At 31.2% G+C, this 14,208-nt stretch overlaps 1 protein-coding gene across 2 annotated transcripts in view; it reads left to right on the top strand.

Moving 5' to 3' along the window:
• LOC106635898 (uncharacterized) overlaps positions 1–14,208 on the top strand; it is a 606,704-nt gene that overhangs the window by 376,734 nt on the left and 215,762 nt on the right. For both annotated transcript variants that reach the window (XM_014348085.2, XM_014348086.2), the window contains exon 11: positions 8,991–9,308. In XM_014348085.2, the coding sequence (XP_014203571.2) occupies positions 8,991–9,308 (318 nt within the window). The remainder of the gene's footprint in view (positions 1–8,990; positions 9,309–14,208) is intronic.

Below are 14,208 nucleotides of genomic sequence, written 5' to 3'. Positions count from 1 at the left end.
CACTAATAAACGGACATATACTTTCTTCCACGTGTATTCAATCCCCTTACACCTCCAAACTCCACAATTTCCACGTGACAAGGTATCATCGTTAGTAAATTATGTAAAAATTCCGTACTTGTTTATTTTAAAGTCAGGAAAATGTATCTTTATGTACACTAAAGTAATTGTGAATAAATACGAGTTCTTTAGAACCTCTGTTTCATATTTTATATTAAGTGTTTTTTTTTTGTTTTGATTTAACTTATCTGTTTTATTATGTGTGTTTGAAAGAATCAAGAGAAATGTTGGTATACATTTACCTTTTTACGGTTCAATTAATTAAACAATATTAAATTTAGCTGTAAATTTTAAATTTATAGCTACGTACATAATGTTCATGAATCCGAGTAATATTTTGAAAGTACTAAATCAAAGCTTTAAGGATCCAATTTTTGATGTGGAATCCGTTACAACAAAATAAGAAATATCATTTGCTCTTCACCTAAAAAATTTGATAGAAGATACGGTCAATTGTTAAGTATTTGTTGATACTTACGATAGCTTATGTTTTAATGATTGTAGTGCAGTACCTGAACTTGTTGCAGTTAAAGATGATGAAGAAAATTACTCTGTTGATGATTGTATGACCTACAACGATAAATCTGATAAACAGATTGATCTCATGTATAAAAAAAAGTAATACAATTTTGGCATTCAGGAAAGAGAAAAAGAAGAAGTTTTGAGTCAGTATAACAAAAATTTAAGAAAGTTTTAAATCAGAGAACACTGTATAGACAAGAAAAACAATTCATCGAGGATGGTGGAAGAATTGATAAATTGTATTATGTATTAGAGTATGTTTTGGAAAAGTTCAATGCAGCATCTGACAAATCTGTCGCTGTATATGATATCAATTTAAGGCGATGGGCTTAAGTTGGACTGACAGCCAGTAAGAGATCGATTTTGTGTCTAAACTCTTAGATGGGTCGAAAAGAGAAGATATTTATGAACATTTTCAAAAACAATAAACAAATAAAAGTTTTTACTGTACCGGCTGGAACAACTGGTCTCATTCAAGAACTTGATGCATATATACACTTTCAGACGCTGGAGAAACTTTATAAAATTTTTTTCAGGTCTTATCCTTTTGTATGATTACAACATTAACTTGCACTTAAGGTACAATATTCTGAAAATTCAGTCGCTTATCCACAATTAGTTCTCTTCTCCTTGATTCATAAACATGTTTGAATATGCATGGAGGAAGAGCAGTTACATTTCAGATAAGCCTAGTCCTTTTGAAACACCCGTTCTATGTTGAAACATCAAACTGTATGTTGCGTGACAAAATTGCAATCATGAAATGCTCGTGGTATACTGTATCATTGTGCATACATTACTTCTTTGCAGTTGAAGTGAATAAAAATCTACCTCAGAATTGTAATTAGTATAATAAATAGTAAAGAATCATCACTGATAACTAATGAAATGATATTTTTCTATTGTTATAAAATACGTATATCTTTTCTTGCGAACCCCTCACTATTCCGCCATATTGGATTTGTTGACGCTATCAGCGACCTGGAAAACCCCCGTATGTCAATTTTTATGCTTAACTTGTTGTCTTAACCGGCTCAAGTAATTTATGTTAAATAGGGGTAGTTTTTCCTTAAAAGGGGTTGTTTTAAGAAAAATATAAATATTGGTTAAGTGCACATGTTATGTAACATGCAAAAACATATTTTTGATTAATTTTCAACGAATTTTAGATTTTTCAGAAAAAAACTTACTATTAAAAAATCCCTTAAGTAAAGGGAATGCAACCTCAACTGTAGAATTTTTCTTTGATTATAAGCACTTTTTGATGGGAACAGTTTTCATATAATTTTTTTTTTTAATATGGAGTTTAAAAGAAAATATTACAGAAAATGTGTTTTAAAGGTGAAAACTTAAGGGTAGATTTCACCCCATAGGAACCGTTCTCCGCCGATAAAAAAAAGCATGTTTTATTTATTTTATGATTCTCTACCACTATTCAAAGTTTCATTACAATCAGTGAGTGACACTTGGGTAGGTTTACTTGTGAGTCTTATTATAACTTTCCATTTTGAACAATTATTACGACTTAGTTTAAACTTCAGCGAAGTTCGTAAACAGTATATCTAAATGATCAAGAACAAACGTGTAGTCGAGCTATTTCCGATTGAAGAATACTAACCTAAGCTAGTATTCTAACAACTAAGAAGGAGGCTATTACTATCCATAGGTATTCTTACCAATCATATCATTTTTACATAAATGTCAAATTTTATCAAATAACTTAAGTATTTTTCAACTTAAATTATCGCCTAGATTTCCAAAGTGTTACTTTCTACGTACATATATGTATATTGTAAGATAAAATTAGATGTATTGATTTGTATAACATATACCTATGTAATAAAAGGCCTAAGTGGGTAAGCGTGTTACCTACTGATTAAACTTTTAATTTTCTTAAATAATTAAATTTTATTATCACTTGCAATTCAACATTAGAGCAAAACTCAATATAAATTGGCCTACATTATGCCTTAACAAATTTTCGCTCAATTTTTACAAATAAAAAGACGGTAGTTATACAAAATTCAGCATTAACTATAAAAAATAAGAATAGTCGTTTATAAGTAAACGATAAAAATAAAAGAGGAAAGTTCAATTAATATATTGACACTAAAGTAATATTAAATGCAACGCAATGAATTTAATTATTAGATTAACAAAGTTCGCAAAGGTTAAAAAAATACACTTATTTTATTACGACGAACAGCAGCAAGACAATATCTGGCTCAAAGGACCCTGCTAACTCAAGTAATTTAAAAATGATGAGCTCTGCAAAAGTTCTCTGAGATTGAAAGGGATTTTGGGGCAAGGCAGAGTTCGCGATAGATCAGCTTTTATTTTATTAAGTAATAAAAAGATAAAGTAATTTTCTCGATAGAAAAACTATTGTTGGTTTCATTATTTATTTCATTATACACGTCTAAAGAGCGAACGCAGAGGAGCGGTGAATAGCTTAACCATCTTATGTGGTAAGTGGAAGCGTACTGGCGAGATCTCTATACTACCCGATCGTGCAGTGTGCTTAAAACTCAGATGCGCATTTTCACTATGCTCGGTGCACATACACATACAGTGACGAAACAATTCTAACACACGCATTTTTCATACATACATAAGTGTTTTATACAAGGTTAATCACCGTTAGCGGGGAAAAGATAAAGAGAGATGAGAGAAACGTAAAAATTTAGCAGTAGTGGCAATTATTTTGTTTTCATAGATATACTTGTATGTACGCTTTCATGCATACTTGACCCCTTTTTTCTTATTTTATCAAAAAAATATAACTTATTGGTCCATTTAAAAATTTAATATGTTTATCTTATAGCTATTTAGTAAAAAAAATTAGGCAATGCGTACGGATGATTTCCTTATAAATACAATTTTGTGCGATTTTTTTTATAAGGTTATAATTAGGATTTTTTGAAATTAAACATTAAAAACGGTAAAGTAAGCCAATTTGGATTTTTTAGGATTTCGTTTACTACAAAGAATTTACGTTTTAATATCTATATAAAAACACCTACATGTGGTTAACATCCTGTAGGGACATTCATTGGTGTATAATACTATCCTATTGAAGATAAATGGGTAAAGTTGGATGTTTTTTTGAACCCTTTCAGATATACATTTATTGTGGGTATTAAATACGTGACTAGAAATAAGTATGTAAGCTAAATGACAGATATAAGCCTGATGTGAGAGATGTAATTGGCGTAGGCGATGGAAGTTGTTCTGAAATCATCAGAAGATTTGCTGAAAGCGCACATTCTTTTGTGGGCTATTCTAGCAGCACGTCATGCTACGGCCTTAGTTAAAATATTTCTTATCTACGATGTTTATTCTTTATAATTGTTTATTCATTACATATTAAAAAATTCATTAAAATCACACTAAATTACTAAATATTATCATTTAAGCGGTAAATGCACCACCTTCGATACAAAGCAGTGGTTTATTTAAAATATTGTTTTATGGAGAAAATTTACATTTATATACTTATTTATATACTGTTTGTCATAGAAGTATAACGTCTGACTTGGTTTTTTCTTTCTTATACTTTCCGTCAAGACTAGCCTATTTTTTATATGTCAGCCATGCATTTGCAAATATAAATAAACGTTGTGGTTTTATAACTGTAGCATGCAAAATTAACGTAATATAGTGAAGTTGGTATAGCGCAGGCATCACCTGCTACTTGCCAGTGTGGTGCGCTTGTGCTGTTTGATACATAAATGATAAGTACAGTTATGGGAAAAGTTACAGGTAGCGATAGTGGATACTAGCTAATCGTGCTGACACTGATTATGAAATAAGCAAGCGCGTAGAAAAAAAACTCATGTACGAAGGTGTAACGTTGTAGAAAATGTAAAAGAAGCACAAAGGGGCTTGTTTGGCGTGGTAGCTATAAAAGCTAAGACATTTGCTGCAGGAGTATCAAGTTACGATGATAAAACTTCAAATACAATCACAGTAAGTAATAACGCCTTGAAATATCGGTTCTACGGGGAATCAGCATTATATGATTATCGACTACTATTAGCAATGAATAAAAAAGACTCAGGACAGAAGTTTGTATTATCAAACATGGGTCTCAAAGGCAATGAAAATATATAAAAAAGTATCGGCTAAGATTAAAAAAAAGCGCATGTCTCTTAAAAATAAGAAATCAAAAGAACGAAAGTTTCGATGATTTCAAAATCCATCAGACATAGGGCTTTTAAATTATGACATAACTCTGCTTTCAAACATGTTGTGTACACGGAAAAAAAACGGAAAAAATTTTGATTGCAAGGAGCTGAAATACGTGTGCGTAAAGAGTTGAAACTACTTTGAATTCCTTCTAAACAAGTATTTGGACTACCTTAGATCAAATATTGTTTTACACTAAATCAAATGTGCGTTAAACTCGTAAAGCACAAGCATGAGAGCAACGGTGCCTGTTGTTTGTGCACGCAACGTAGGATGAAATATTAAACTGTAGAAGCTCGTAGATGAGAGATCTTGTAGCTCAGCGATCGTGCTCTCACACCACAAAGCCTGAGATTCGCACGTGCAATATTTCTTCATGCTCTCTGTTGACCTTTGATAATTGTACAATCAGAGCTACGAAAGATTTCCGTAAACACTAACTTATAAGATGTCATAGAACCTTTGTAAATTGTATGCCAATAACTAGGGTCGTAGATAACAGAAACTTAGAAGAGTGTCAAGCTATACCTGTACTTTTACCAAAACTTTACTTAAGTTTAGTTTGTGCTCTAATAAAACAGCACCAATACAATACTATAGAACCATTATTTGACAAGCCTTTAGTTGGCTTTTGATTATTAACATTTTAGCGGGTACTTTACAGGTTTTTAATTGATACTAGTCAGATACTATGCTACTACTTGACGGGAATTTGGCTGTTACCTCATGGGCTCTTGGTGTTACTTGTCATGGGTACTTGATGTTACTTATCTGGCACTTAGCGGATATTTGATGGAAATTTTGCAGGTACTTAGTGGGAACTTGGCTGGTACTTAGTGGATATTTGACGGCACGTGTCAGGTTCTGGATGGGCACACAACGGTAACTTGACGGGTTCTTTTCAAGTACTTGACGGGGAGTAACTGGGTACTTGATGGGCACTTGGTTGGTACTTAACGGACAATTGACGGGCACTTAGTGAGTACTTATCGAATATTTGGCGTGCCCTAAGTAGGCACTTGGTGGATACTAAGAGGGCACTTATCATTTACTTAACGGGCACATGACAGGTACTAGATAGGACTTGATGGGTACTTTCCGAAGACTTTTCAGGTCCTTGGTGGGCACTATGTAAGACTTTTCGTACTTGACTTAAATACCGATCAAGTTCCCCTAAGTTTTTATTGAATACCCGTAAGTCCTGCCAAGTGGCCCTCACGCTTCTGTCAACTACCTGTTAATTACATGCTTAGTACTTACCAAGCACCCACTAAGTGCCTATTGAGTGCCTCCTAGGTACCATCGAGGACCAGCCAAGTGTTCATCAAGTTATGTTAAGTCACCATCAAAATCCTGTCAAGTGCCCGTGAAGTACCCGTTAAGTGCTTGTCATGTACCTGGTAAGTACCTGTCAACTACTTGCCAAGTGTCCATCAAGTCCTGTAATGTACCTGTCCATTGCTCCTTAAGTGCACACCAAGTACCTACCAACTACCTACCAAGGATCCGTCAAGTACCTGCTGAGTGACGGTCAAGGACTTACTAAGTGTTCGACAAGTACCCGCCAATAACCCGTAATGTACCTGGTAAGTACCCATCGAGTACCTGACAAATGCTTCTCTAGTGTCCCCTTAGTACCCACCAAGGGCCCACCAAATACCTGCCAAATGCCCGTCTATTATCTATTAAGTGCTAGTTAAGTGCTCATGAAGTAACAGCCAAATACCCGTCCAGTACCAGCCTCGTAGTACCTTAATAGTGGCCAAGATTCTACTTATTAGAAGCTAACTAAGGACTTCTCTAATTACAATTTACTAAAGTTCTGTGAAGTCTTATAAGTTAGTGTTTATGGAAATCTTTCGTACCTCTGATTACTTAATTATCAAAGGTTAACGTTTTTATTATGTTGACTAGTAGTAATTGTCAGTTATTTGACACCAAGTTATTAGTAAAATTTTAGTTAAACGGTAATGTGTTTTGTTTTGCTTATGCAATTGAGATTTTCACAGTCATAAAGTATCTTATGCTGTAACTGTAGCAAGTATTAATGACTTCACGCTATGCAACAACATTAGCGTACCACCTTTGGCTCGCTAGATTCATAGTGCTACACTAACTGGTAAATAGCTCGTTGCTATGCAGTTGTTTATTCACACCAAACCACACTATGTGGCAACCCGTGCAACTTAAAATTCGTTCCAAATGGGCCAAAAGCAAATAATCTTGTAACTGGCCTTATTTAAAAACAAATTCTTCAAACATTTTTTTTGACGGATTTTGATTTGGGATACAATGCTGTATACGTTAGATACCACTGTTCGAGTACTTATCAATGTCCCTGTAAATTAAATGCAGATTGGCACACACACACACACTCTCACACATAAATTTAGAAATTTATGCAAGTAAAAATTTCCGTTCAATAATTAATCAAACAATAGTCATAAATAATACTATATTTACAATTTTACTCACTTATATTTAAGTTCAACGCTTTTAGGTCTATGCAGTTAATGATAAGTAGACTACATAAAGTGAGCCCAGACTTTGTGCTGGAAGAGCACGATCGCTGAGCTATAGTGCATCATCTCTATGAGTTTCGACAATTCAATACTGTTCCATACTGTGTATGCACAAACTACAGACAGCGTGGCTCTCATGACTGTGCTTTATGAGTTCAACGCACATCTAGTGTGATACAATCTTTGATCTTAGCTAGTCCCAATACTTGTGTAAAAGAAATTTAAAGTAAGTTGATCTCTATGAGCACACGTGTTTAAGCTCCTTTTGCTTAAAAATTTTTTCTGTGTGGTAGATGTGTGTAAAAAGCTTGCTTTACAAGGTGTAGTAGAAGGCTTGCTAACATATTTCCTCTAGTAAAAAAATTGATAGGATTCTCTGAAAAAGGAAAAAATAAACTAGAAAACTTAACAAATATTTATAATGTTCTCATCATCAAAGCTCATAATGCAATCAACTACGTCATAATGTTAAAATAATTAATAATAAAGCTTGGTATTTTGTTAAAAGAAATAATAACTAGTACTTCAAATTGGGTACGAAAGTATTTAAATTAAAGTGCGATTCTCCCAATAATTAAAATAAATCTAAACTGTTAGACCCTTGTACTTTGCTTGCAACTCGAATAAAAGTTGTTTCCGCTAATATTTCTTATAATGCTATAGCAAACACTTTCACAGAGTATAAATTGGCATGGTCAATTTTTTTGGTAGAAATTAAAATGAAATAATTAATGTGACCAAAAACAAATCAGTAATAAAAAGAATTTATATTTTTTAAGAGACAAACCCTTGTATGTTATTTACTGCATTTAAGCTAACCCTTTGTTATATTCATGTGTTGTACATTTATGAATAATTTTAACCCACTCAACATTCGAAAAAATAAAATAATTTATTGTTTTTATACTTCTTTAGAAAAAACTTTATGTTATATTCAATATATTTACAAGTTTCAAAGTTTTGTACCTATCTATTAGCAAATTTCTATTATTTTATCAACCTCTTTCTGTTAAGTATATATCCGACCAACCTATTTAACTTACGTACATGTAAACAACTAAAATTGGAGTAGCCAAATTCTATTTTCAATTTGTGATGTCACGTCTCGTGAAATTATTTAATGTGTTAGAATTTAGGTCCAATACTTCATTAGCATAAATCACTGAAAAAAATTTTGTTGATTCTTCAATATAAATGAAAGTAATGTTCGTTCAAATAATTTTGATATTCTTTGACCGAAAAAAATTGGACAGCCATAATTGGCATCCAGGTACCCTGTTGTAAGAAGCGAAAATTGTAAAAAGACATAAGTAATTATTCTCATTTAATTTATATTGTAACATTGACAGAAGAATGCTCGTTAGTATTTAAGCAAATTTTTTAAACTGAAACTCTGTTACTTGCACTGGGATAAGAAAAATTTCGTTTATTGTAAAATAACCTATGCATAATCAAAAATTTTATTACATATTATAATAAAAAAAAGTTACTATGATAATTGAAAGTGAATATCGTGAATGCTCTAAAACATTTTTACGACAAGCCCACAATTATGGCTAACAGAAAGTGATACTTGTTGGCTCAATATTTATTTACTACTGTGTTAGTATCACTAATGGTTACTATTTTTTTAGTACATAAGAAAAAAAACTAATTCACATGGACAAATAAAATATGAGTCATATGATTTTTGCACAGATGGGTTTCCTAAGCCACGAATTGTTGAAGAACCCCATGGTCAAATGAGCATCAAAGGTGATAATGTAACGTTGAAATGCGGAGCAACAAGTACTGCAAACACGTCATTGAACTTCACTTGGAAGCGAGACAATGTTGAATTAAACAATGATTTACTAAAAATGGACTACGTACTGACCTCGTCTAATGGATTAACTGTGGCTTCTTCCGTTCTCCATCTAATTAACATTACTAATATCCAAGCTGGACGTTATCAATGTATGGTTTCCAATAACTATGGAACTTCTTACTCATCCAAGGCTAAGATTAACGTACTAGGTCAGTTTTATTGCAATAATTATTCATCGCATAACACAATTTATGATTCAAGACTATATGTATACTATAAAGAGATAATGAAAACTGTGGTTCTGGGTATTTGTTGTAATAGTCTTGTGCTATCCATTTCATCAAGCTGAACGTAGGTGTACTTAAGGATGGAAGGAAGTCTGTGCAGATTACATCCAGAATATTTTAATATCACATTAACCTAGCTTGCACTTTCCATATTTTAATTCATTGAAGTATAATTATAATATATAAACTGATTTATGACACATAACACCATGATCACAAGAAACTATACAGAGTATCCTAAGCATCTATGTTGTAGTTGTTACTTTCATTAGTTTTTAGTTGTGTTTAACACTCATGAGACCCTAATTTTCTAGGTTCTTTTTTTTTTTTTTTTTATATTTTGTCTCCCGTATGTCTTGCATTTTTATTAACATGTTTGCCATTGATTTTTTTCTCGTAAAATTAGTGGTTTAGTTGTTATAAATTTTTTGAAAACTAGTTTGAATTTTCTTTTATCTCAAAATACTGAAAATTTTAATGAAAAATGTATTAGTGGCTGATCATATATTTTTGTAAAATCGATTATGTATTAAGAATGTTGAATATTTTATAGGCATTCATCAATGATTAAGGTATGTCAGGTTATTACTATTTAAGTGAAGAAAAAAATTAAACTGTTATTACACTGAAGAATTTCAGTTTTTTATTAATTACATTTTATGCATGCTGAGACCAATACAGTGGAAATAAGTTAGGAAAACTGTCTTCTTAACCTTACTGTGAATAGCACCCCATAGTAGCTAGTGCCCTCGTTCAGTCAAGTTGAGTGAACTGTTCACCGAAAACGAGCGAGAAGTAGCACTAAAAGTCTATTCAACCAAGCTCTTAACGCTTGATGTAACTGCTCGCCTGATTTAGATTAACAGTTAACCCAATTTATATGAGTGAGAGCATCAACCACTAGGGGGTGCTGTTTACAGTAAAGTTGAGAAGACAGTTTATCCGACTTTTTTCGGTGTAGTACAAGCTAATAGTCAGCGCATGGAGTGATATAATAGTGCTAAAGTTGATTTGTACGGAAGCAGAAGAGCTTTACATTTTATTTGTTAAACAAGGTGTACTACGAATATTAAGTCACAGTTTCAGAAACATAATATTCAAAAACTATTGGCATACTTATTGAGAACAATTTAAGGGCGTTAAAATTAATTGACATTCGCAGAAAAAGTGTTTTTGGCAAAATTGAAATCAAACCTTACACTATCTGCAACGTTTAATTAAAAATAGTGATCCAAAGGTATGCATTTTTTTCGTTGTAAGATTTGCTCAAATACTCAAATATTCACTGTTTTTTGGTACTTTTTTAACTGACTGAACATCTTTTTGCTACGTTATTAACTACTTTTTGACGATTTTTTCGAAACTGCATGCAATCTTTTCGGAGAAGGCATTTGTAAAAATCAAATAGAATTCTTTTTTCTTCTAAGTCCTCACTAACTGACGGGCCACTATCTTAGTATATTACTTGGATATACTTAGTACCTTTCTATCTTAAAATGTCTTTTTAGTTTTAATTAATATAACTCAAGGTTCGTACACGTATAAATTTATTCAATAATTTTTTTCCTGTTTACAAGAAGTAATAATAATGATGTATTCTGAAAGGTCAAAAATTATTAGTATATTAGATGTTTCTCGTAAAGTATTAATCATGTGTATAAACATTATAATATTTTTCAACCCAAAAAAATTTGTACTGTGAATCCAGTAATAAGAAAAAATATTGTATTGGAAAAATATCAACAACTCAAAGTGGTTGTGCATGTATCATGTCTTATCGATTGAGGACTACATGGAATATGTTTTTGCATGAGATTTCCATACTACAAAATTTATAGGAAACTATTGGTCAAACGATTGTATGTAGGGTATCTGTCCCAATTATAGACCCTGTCCCTATCGTGGACCCATTATCACATTATTAATGATAAGTGAAATGAGTGTTTCAATAGCACAATGAATTATTTTTTAAGTTGTTATTATCTCTCTAATTCACCATAATAATGACAAATAATAGCATTTAAATTATGTTATATCATTAAAATAATATATTAAAAAGTTACACAACGCTTTTGACTATTTTCTTCATTATGCCTTGTTGAAAACCGTAAGATACTCATATTTTTGAAATGCTGTATAAAAAATTAGGAGTATTATTTGAACTCAAAAAATTGTTTAATATATCAATAAGAGTTTCAGAAAAATAATGAAAACAAATTATACTACTAAAAAGTTTATTTATATACATTATTAGAGGGTCCACAATACAGCCATGATTATCGGCTCTGTCTCTATTATGGACCCTTTATTCCGCCAGTATTGAGTGAACACATAACCTTCAACTCAATAACTTCGAGCTGTTGTTTTTATTCTGAAAGTAAAGAAAGAACAACAAAAAATGCCTCTTAAAAAACGCACCTAGAAGACTAAACAACCATTACAAAGTCATAAAAAATATTAGATTATTATAATAAAAAAAAAGTAATAGTAATTATCACAAAATTAGTTTTATATGAAAATTTGTTCTTAAAAACTTATCTCAAAAAGTGCCTAGTCATATATTTTGTTAAAAGTGTGAGAAGTACTTATAAATAAATCTCAAATGTTTATTTAATAACATACAAAAATTTTTTTACATTATGGACAGGGTCCATAATTGGGGGGTCCACATTATGGGCAGGGTCCGTAATAAGGGGGTCCACGATAGGTTCAAAGTCCATCGAGGGGGACAAAATTTTTTTTTCTTGTTTCATCATTAAAATAAAAATAACAAAACTTTGTGATGAAAAAAAAATTTGATGTTGTTAAAAAAAAATCAAACGACTTATACGTTATTACACAAGGTGTAGTTCTATTGACCGTTAGACACAAAATAAAGTTGAGCTCGAAATTTTTCTCAAAAGGTCCATAATTGGGACAGATGCCCCTACTCAATTTGTCACTATTATAAAAATACAAAAGTCTTAGAATGTCTACCCTTATAGTAGTCGAAAAACTCAATTGAAAAAGATTCTCGATCTTACATCAGCTCCAAAGAAGCATTTTTACCTTATGAATTAGCAGTGTCTTTAACAACATTAAATTTTTCTCAAATTTATAAACTTTCATAATCCCTTGTTAGTCGCTGCTCTCACACATGCAGCCGCAAGGCCTTACACAGTTAACTTTAACGATATTTTTCATTCGACACGAGAGTACTCGTGGTGATAATAATTTTCGGCCAACTGTCTTTTACGTTGGAACCCAAATCGACGATCTTTTATTTCTGGTTCCCTTTTCTAAGATGAGTCTACGGTGGTTCAGGTTACTCAGGTTTAGTATAGCTTCATTATTTTTTAAGTTAATTCGCCCAAATTTAGCAGATGGTTTGAGTCACACATTTATATAGTAGTATAAGCCAGAACAAATGTAGTTACCGAATAAACTCGGGAATTAAACCAGCGATTTCGTTCACAAGTCGAGTATCCTATTCACTTTGCTACAAGCGATCCCGATTAGAAAAGACTTGCTTCTTATTATTATAGTGGGATTAGTAACTTATTTATAATATAAGTATTTATTTACTATTTACGAATTTTTTTGGTATGACCATACGTATTATTGATTAATAAATTACTAATTTTATTACTTAATTTTTTTCTAACAATCGTAAAAAACGTTTTGTTAGTAGCTTTTTTCTACATTTAAATACGTATTTATCAGCTTTTTAATCATTTTTCATTTTAAAATAATTGTATAGATAATTATAAATAAAAATGTTTAGTTTTTCTCATAACTAAAAAAAAAATTTCAAGCAGTTTTTTATTTTGTGATTTTTTTTATTAATAGTTTATTCGTACAAAATTGTTCAAGTATATTGATTTATTTTCTTTTTCCATCCATTATGGTTTCTTGATTCGTAACTAAGGTGATTTTTTTGACTTATAAAAGTTCACAACATTTTGCGTTGAGAAGGTTCAGAGGAATAAAAGAATCGGAAATATGCAGCTCTGCTAGCAATTACTCTTCTCGCACGGATACACCTTTTGAGTCCGTTTAGAAATTAGGAACTAATACCTTTTTGGTCCGTTTAACAATTCAATAGATTTATTTAACAGTTATCTATCATCAGAAAAAAAACTTAGAAATTTCTACAGATCATTTTCTTATAAGGGTAATTCTTTTAAAAATTAAACGAATTTTGGCTTCACCTCTCTTATTCTGCTGAAATTTCTTTTCCAGTTTCTATACTGAAAATAAGAGATACGTGTCCGATAAATTTTTTTTTTTATCGCCTATTTTTGATTTTATGAGTTATAATAAATTTCATAATAGTGGTTTGAGACTCATTTTAAACAATACATAGCTCCGAATTGTTAAGAGCTACAAAATTTTACCAATGGCACTTTTGTACCTAAAGAGTTGAACTTTATGAAAAAAAACTAAAAAAAAAAAAAATATCAACTAGTAAACATAACAAAAAGTTGTAGATAATTAAAAGACCTACAACTTTTTTCATTACCATTTGTCAGTATAACCTCAAAATTTTGTATTATTATGCAAAAAAGCGAGAAATCACTATTTTGTCAATTATTTAAAGTAATTTTATACTTGTAAAACGGAGATGAGCAATAATAACTGAAAAAATTATATTTTATTGAATTAAGGAAAATGTGTAATGAAAAGCTAAGTAAACATTGTAATTGCTTGATATTTATTTATAGATATAACAAAATTTTTATGTACAAGTGAAACTTTTTTCACAGTTTCTTAACAAAATTATGTCACTTAAAATTTTTCACAATATTTGTTTTTTTGAGCAAAGAAAACAGCCTCGCTTCTA

This window comes from Copidosoma floridanum, unplaced genomic scaffold (assembly GCF_036245765.1).
Source record: "Copidosoma floridanum isolate Cflo_tuat_1 unplaced genomic scaffold, Cflo_Japanese_pri ptg000004l, whole genome shotgun sequence".
Classification (NCBI taxonomy): Eukaryota; Metazoa; Arthropoda; class Insecta; order Hymenoptera; family Encyrtidae; genus Copidosoma; species Copidosoma floridanum.
This window is presented reverse-complemented; position numbering and strand designations above follow the sequence as displayed.